Source organism: Entelurus aequoreus, linkage group LG03, assembly GCF_033978785.1.
Source record: "Entelurus aequoreus isolate RoL-2023_Sb linkage group LG03, RoL_Eaeq_v1.1, whole genome shotgun sequence".
NCBI lineage: Eukaryota > Metazoa > Chordata > Actinopteri > Syngnathiformes > Syngnathidae > Entelurus > Entelurus aequoreus.
Genome location: NC_084733.1, coordinates 14925778 through 14933339, shown reverse-complemented (window position 1 = coordinate 14933339; position 7562 = coordinate 14925778). Strand labels below are relative to the sequence as shown.

Sequence of the window (7562 nt, the reverse complement as noted above, 5' to 3'; positions counted from 1 at the left end):
GGGCCAGATCCACCATTCATGTTTGCCACTTTATATATATATTTTTTTTTTTTCCAGACATTTTTTTTTTTTTGGTCCAATAAGGCTCTTTCAACGTTGTCACCTTACCTGGTGTAAGGTGACAACATTGGGTTTCGGGTGGGGTTCCCAGAATTTAATGCCATGCTCCTGCCTGTGCCTTACGGTATCTGCAAACCAGGTACCAGAACCAGTACCTAGCAGGACTAGCGACAAGAGCCGATTATTACACCACCGTAAAACAATTAGCGGGTACGCAGGCGCCGCGGAATGCGCGCGAGCCGGATAGAAAGCGCACGAGTGCTGCTGACAATGCACCATGATGCAATCCCCCCTTTTTATGCGTAATCAGCTTTAGCCTTCTCAAATGGAATGGTCGACGGCGCTTGCAGGAGGCGTAATCAATAGTTTACAACGTGCGAGTGGATTTACCCTCTCACACCTATTGAAGAGCTCACGCAGCTCATTTTAAAACACTAAAAAGCGAGCTCGCCGCACACAAATCTGCGGGGTCTTTATCAAGAGGAAAGAAAACGGGCCTTTTAAGCCAACGCTTGAGAGTAGTACAAGTTGTTTGATTGCTACTGAGCTCTTTTATTAATACAAAAAAAAACTCACACTTTTTATAGCTGCGCTTGAGTTTGGTTGACCCTGGAGTGACATTATTTACATTATGAAGCGCTCTTCAACACCTGCACGTGTTGGGGAAAAAAAATGGCTAGTAAATAATGCAGGGCTGTTAACACAAAGTGTGCATATGTTTATGGCTATTAAAGTTAATGGAGAAAACATCTTTCTGGGTGTCAACTTAATAGCAACTCCAGAGACACCTGCCATATTGCGAGGATCCATCACCAAAAATCTAGTCCCTCAAAAAGTGATTCATGTCTTCCACGGCGATTACGGTAATGATGTGTTCCGTGTGTGTCTCCAGGTGGACCTGCAGCAGAACCCGTGGGAGTGCAGCTGCGAGGCGGCGCCGCTCAAGCGCTGGCTGGAGGGCCTGAGCGCCGTGGTAGTGGTGGGGGAGGTGGTGTGCCACTCCCCGGACAAGACCAAGGGCGTCGACCTGCGCTCGATCTCCATGGAGCTGCTGTGCCCCGAGCTGGAGCCCCAGGAGGACCAGGAGCACCAGACGGTCACCCCCGTGGTGCCAGACCGAGGCGTGCCGCTCGGCTACCCCAACTCGGGGCCTCTAGTCCCCCCGGGGAAGGAGTCGATCCCGCTATCGGTGCTGGTGCTCAGCCTGCTGGTGTTGTTCGTCTCGGCGTTCTTCGCGGCGGCGGCGCTGATCGCCTACACCTTGAGGAGGAGGGACAAGCTGCCGTTCCGCCGCCAGGGAGAGGTGGACTTGGCCGGCATCCAGATGGAGTGCGGGATCTTCACCGAGCAGACGCACCACCACCACCACCACCACCACCACGGCCTGGCCGGGACGCCCACCCTGCCCGCGCCGGAGCACAACCACGTCTATGACACTATCTCGCCCCCGGGGGCCGCGTCCAAAGCCCCCGGATCCGCGGCGTCCCCGCATGTCTACAAAGAGGGTCAGGGCGCGGCTGCGAAGGCGAAACAACACCCGAGCTACTGCTCTCCCGCCGACAAGGACAGGGAGTGGACCCTGCAGGTAACCTCGTCCCCCATTAGCACCGTCGCCGGGGCGATGGGGCGACTCGCCGGCCTGCACGAAAACGGCATCCTGTGCCCCACTGTCATCGACAGCCAGGGCCCGACTCCTAAAGTGGAGCTGGTGGACTGCCTGTTCCGACTCCCTACCCCGGAGTTCAGAGACATGTCCGATCGCTACGCCAGGCCGCCGCCCCGCTACCCCCACCCCCAGGAGTCCTCCCAGGACGCCCAGACGGTGGTGGTCACGACAACCTCCGCCGCCGGCGCAAACAGCGATCAGGGGGGCGATCAGGGCGCCAGACTGATGACTACGCCGGACTACATGGAGGTCCTGGACCGCTCTTATCAGTTTTAGCACTCATCTCTCACATAATGAATCGCAGGAAGGACGACTCCTAAAGCTACACAACCAGGGGGGGTCACCTAAAGCTACACAACCGGGGGGGGGTCACCTTTTTGAAGGACGACTCCTAAAGCCACACAACCGGGGGGGGGGTCACCTTTTTGAAGGACGACTCCTAAAGCTACACAACCGGGGGGGGGTCACCTTTTTGAAGGACGACTCCTAAAGCCACACAACCGGGGGGGGTCACCTTTTTGAAGGACGACTCCTAAAGCCACACAACCGGGGGGGTCCCCTTTTTGAAGGACGACTCCTAAAGCTACACAACCGGGGGGGTCACCTTTTTGAAGGACGACTCCTAAAGCCACACAACCGGGGGGGGGGGTCCCCTTTTTGAAGGAAGACTCCTAAAGCTACACAATTGGGGGGTGGGGGGGGTCACCTTTTTGTACCTCCCACTACTGCTACTACGATCTTGTACCGTTGATATTCCCCGCCAAGGTGATCTAATCCCAGATCTCTGCCTGCAGGCGCAGCTACCACACGATATTCCCCATTGGCGAGGCAGTGGGCTTTCTTCGGGGTTGGGGGGCCCGTGGAAAAGGTTTATCACGCTGCAGGTGAAACAGGAAGTACAAGCTAAGCGAAAGACAGGAAGAGGAGAGAACAGCCAAGTGCCTTAGCAGCGAACAGCCAGCAAGTGTGGTCAATGCTTATTTTTCTAATGAATACAGATCTATTTATCTAGGACAACCGATCGGAGGCACCCCAAGAATAAACTCGAACACCCCCGGAATTGTTTGTAGGCACTTGATTTGCTCTCATCTCACCCGGTTAACTTAATTTGCTCCAAGTTTTTCCGTTGTTGTTGTTGTTGTTTTTTTTTAAGTCGAGGGACACGGGTGTGCCAAATTCCACGCCCAACGCAGCAAAAGGGGACGGAAATATTGTTGTTTTTTTGAGACAAACAAGGAAGGCCGGCGTTCATCAGAAGGACATTGTTTTTTGGGATAGTTTCATAATCAGCCAGACTTTAACGAGGCCTCCAGGACCTCGGCGCCACGTTTTTTTTCTTTGATCAGACCGCGGCATCGAGGTTATTGATTTTTTAAGTGCATCTCAGAGGGAAAAAAAATCGGATGGACAAAAAAAAAACTAAAAAAAAGATTAAAAAGCGAGGATGCGGAGGCACCCTTTCTTAACAAAGACAAACAAGACAGTATCAATTATTATCTTTTATGAAGATACCTTTTTATGCTTTCATCTCTTACCAATAGTAGAGTGTGAATATATTTATTCTTAGTTTCTTCCTTCTGTAAGGGATCATGTTATATTACTGTATAGGATGATTCTGCATCTGGTTCCGCCTTCTTACCGCCAACCCGAGTACAATAAAGGGTGCTACATACAAAACATAACGTGTGTGTGACAAATGAAAGTTTCAACACACACACACACACACACACACACACACACACACACACACACACACACACACACACACACACACACACACACACACACTTGTATTTGTTACCTTCTTGAGACCTCTTTAGGACCACCCTTTCTAGATATACAATGATTTGTATTTACAACATTAATAATATATACAGTACATACTATGCAAATATAAAAAGGTAAGCTTTTACTTAATTTTTAAAACGATTTTTGTAATTGTTTTTATTATCTTCGGTATTACAGTATGTCTCTATATACATATTTATTTTATTTGTTGTATTAATTTTGGCCAAAGGGGGCGCATTTCAATTTCTTACACACACTTGTTATTACATATGTTGGCCAGACGGGGAGCACTTCAAATTTTGACACACACTTGTTATTTCATATGTTGACCAGAGTGGGAGCACTTTTGAAACCGACAGTCAATTTGAAAAATCCCTCCTTTTTGGGACCACCCTAATTTTGATAGATTTCACCACCAGAGGTGCAAATGAGATCTCAATTTTTTGTAATAAGTCAACCAAAAATCCTGACTTTGGAGCAATGTTCACAGACTCTAGTATTTGGCTCTCTATTAAATGCAATGGTTTTCCGTATTTGGACCATGATTTATGTCCTAACTTGTTCACCGGTCCTCATATGGAAGCTACTTTTCCTTGTTGATGTCTCAAGAAGGGTAGCAATACAAGAACACACACACACACACACACACACACACACACACACACACACACACACACACACACACACACACACACACACACACACACACACACACACACACAGACATTCTTGTATTTGTTACCTTCTTGAGACCTCTGAAGAATGCCTACCTCTATAGGACCACCCTTTGTAGATATATAAATATATGTATTTACAACATTAATAATATACAGGTATACATACTATGCAAATATAAAAAAGGTAAGCTTTTAGTTATTTTATTTTTATTTTTTTTGTAATTGGTTTTTAATCTTCATTATTTACTTTGGTATTACAGTATGTCTCTCTATACATATTTATTTTATTTTTTGTATTAATTTTGGCCAAAGGGGGCGCAATTCAATTTCTTACATACACTTGTTATTTCATATGTTGGCCAGAGGGGGAGCACTTCAGATTTTGACACACACTTGTTATTTCATATGTTGACTGGAGTGGGAGCACTTTTAAAATCCCTCCTTTTTGGGACCACCCTAATTTTGATAGATTTCACCACCAGAGGTGCAAATGAGATCTCAATTTTTTGTAATAAGTCAACCAAAAATCCTGACTTTGGAGCAATGTTCACAGACTCTAGTATTTGGCTCTCTATTAAATGCAATGGTTTTCCGTATTGGGACCGTGATTTATGTCCTAACTTGTTCACCGGTCCTCATATGGAAGGTACTTTTCCTTGTTGATGTCTCAAGAAGGGTAGAAATACAAGGACACACACACACACACACACACACACACACACACACACACACACACACACACACACACACATTTTTTTGTATTTTATACCTTCTTGAGACCTCTGAAAAATGCCTACCTCTTTAGGACCAACTTTTCTAGATATATAAATATTTGTATTTACAACATTAATAATATATACTGTACATACTATGCAAATATAAAAAAGGTAAGCTTTAAGTTATAAATTTTTTTTAACAAATTTTTTGTTTGTAATTGGTTTTTAATCTTCATTATTTACTTCAAGTTATTACAGTATGTCTCTATATACATATTTATTTAATTTTTGGCCAAAAAGGGTGCATTTAAATTTCTTACACACACTTGTTATTACATATGTTGGCCAGAGGGGGAGAAATTCCAATTTTTACACACACTTGTTATTTCATATGTTGACCAGAGGGGGAGCACTTTTAAAACCGACACACAGTCAATTTGAAAAATCCCTCCTTTTTGGGACCACCCTAATTTTGATATATATTTCACCACCAGGGGTGCAAATGAGACATTTTCTATTAGATGCAATGGTTTTCCGTATTGGGACCATGATTTATGTCCTAACTTGTTCACCGGTCCTCATATGGAAGGTACTTTTCATTGTTGATGTCTCAAGAAGGGTAGAAATACAAGAACACACACACACACACACACACACACACACACACACACACACACACAAGAAGTGTAGCCGTACACCATACCTTGGTTTTAAGGTTTGGTTTGTTGACAGTGAGGGAACAAATGCAAAACTTTTAAAATGACATTTAAAAAAAAATAGTTGTCCAATTATAACTTTTTCACTCCAGACACGATCCTGATATGGGAGCTTGGAGTAATGGCCGATATCAATATTGATACAATATCAGTGGGAATCATGCAGACTCTTATTATTTCATACCATGGCATGTTAGAAAATGTTTAATCAAGTGAAATGAGTCAAACAGAGAACAATGGTAAGTATGAAAACACTAACCTATTTATAATGAAACGTCTGGAATGGATTTATGCTGTCTTTAAGTTGAAATGGAGTGGTATTAGTTTTTTTTTTGGTTGACACCAAGTGGCCACGATATTCGTCAATTTAAGCTAATGACGCTGTACGTTGAATGATGCGGACACCTTTGTTACTGGATCCTTTCTAATACGCTTCTGCCTTGGAGGCTTTGTATGTTTAATTAATATGCAGCTATAATTATTTGATACTTGTTTACATTTTTACTTGTAATAGCTTGTGTGCTATTGTGTGCTTAGCTGTTGTGTAGCTGATAGCTCGTAGTAGCCCATAGCCCATACTTGCCAACCCTCCCGAATTTTCCGGGAGACTCCCGAAATTCAGCGCCTCTCCCGAAAACCTCCCGGGACAAATATTCTCCCGAAAATCTCCTGATTCTCAGCCGGACCTGAGTGAGGACAGCCTTTTTTCACGTCCGCTTTCCCACGATATAAACAGCGTGCCTGCCCAATCACGTTATTCCATACGAGGCATCCGGCATACCGCCGATGAGCATGGTGCAGATGGAGAAGATCTTCTCGGCGTCCGTGTTGGCGCACACGTTGCCAAAGCCGACGCTGGTCAGGCTGCTGAGGGTGAAGTAGAGGGCGGCAATGTACGAGCTGCGCATAGACGGGCCGCCGACCGTGTTGTTGACGTTGGGCATCTCCAGGTGTTTGCCCAGCTCATGGAGCCATCCTCGGGGAAGAGACGGGAGGACAACAGGGTGACAAGAACTAAATCATCCAGACTAGAGATACATTGTATTATTATGTTTATCTTGTGGGGCGGTATAGCTCGGTTGGTAGAGCGGCCGTGCCAGCAACTTGAGGGTTGCAGGTTCGATCCCCGCTTCCGCCATCCTAGTCACTGCCGTTGTGTCCTTGGGCAAGACACTTTACCCACCTGCTCCCAGTGCCACCCACACTGGTTTGAATGTAACTTAGATATTGGGTTTCACTATGTAAAGCGCTTTGAGTCACTTGAGAAAAAGCGCTATATAAATGTAATTCACTTCACTTCACTTACCTAAAAATAAATATATTTATTAATTAAAAACATTTTTGCTAAAAACATCAAAATTAATTGTATTTTTATTTGTACTTTTTCGGACTCCTTATTACATCCAGCCATAGAATTGTACATTGAAATAAACATATTTGAAATAATTAATTTTAAATGATCATAATAATTCATTTAAAATGACCATATTTAATTATTAAAATAATTGCTTGTTTATCAACAACTTTAGCATTTTATTCATTACATTTTGAAGCTCTCAGAAGCCAAGTTATGTTATATTCCTTAAGATTTATTCATGCAAGTTTGAAGTATCAATTATCTAAACACAGTTTTGTTTGCATATTTTCAGGATTATATATATATATATATATATATATATATATATATATATATATATATATATATATATATATATATATATATATGAAATACTTGACTTGGTGAATTCTAGCTGTAAATATACTCCTCCCCTCTTAACCACGCCCCCACCCACCCCCCACCCCCCCACCCCCACCCCCCACCCCCCCACCTCCCGAAATCTGAGGTCTCAAGGTTGGCAATAGCCTATCATGTTTACCTTTTGAAAATGACTTGACGAAAATACAAAAAAAAAAGGACCAACCTTGTGTGCCTAAACGT

The 7562-nt window shown here is 44.1% G+C and overlaps 1 protein-coding gene across 1 annotated transcript in view; it reads left to right on the top strand.

Annotated features, from left to right (window-relative positions):
* LOC133646203 (SLIT and NTRK-like protein 3) overlaps nt 1-2012 on the top strand; it is a 128095-nt gene extending 126083 nt beyond the window's left edge. Inside the window, exon 7 of the mRNA XM_062041340.1 lies at nt 953-2012. Coding sequence (XP_061897324.1) covers nt 953-2002 — 1050 coding nt within the window. The 3' untranslated portion in view covers nt 2003-2012. The remainder of the gene's footprint in view (nt 1-952) is intronic.
* Nucleotides 2013-7562: the final 5550 nt, after the last annotated feature.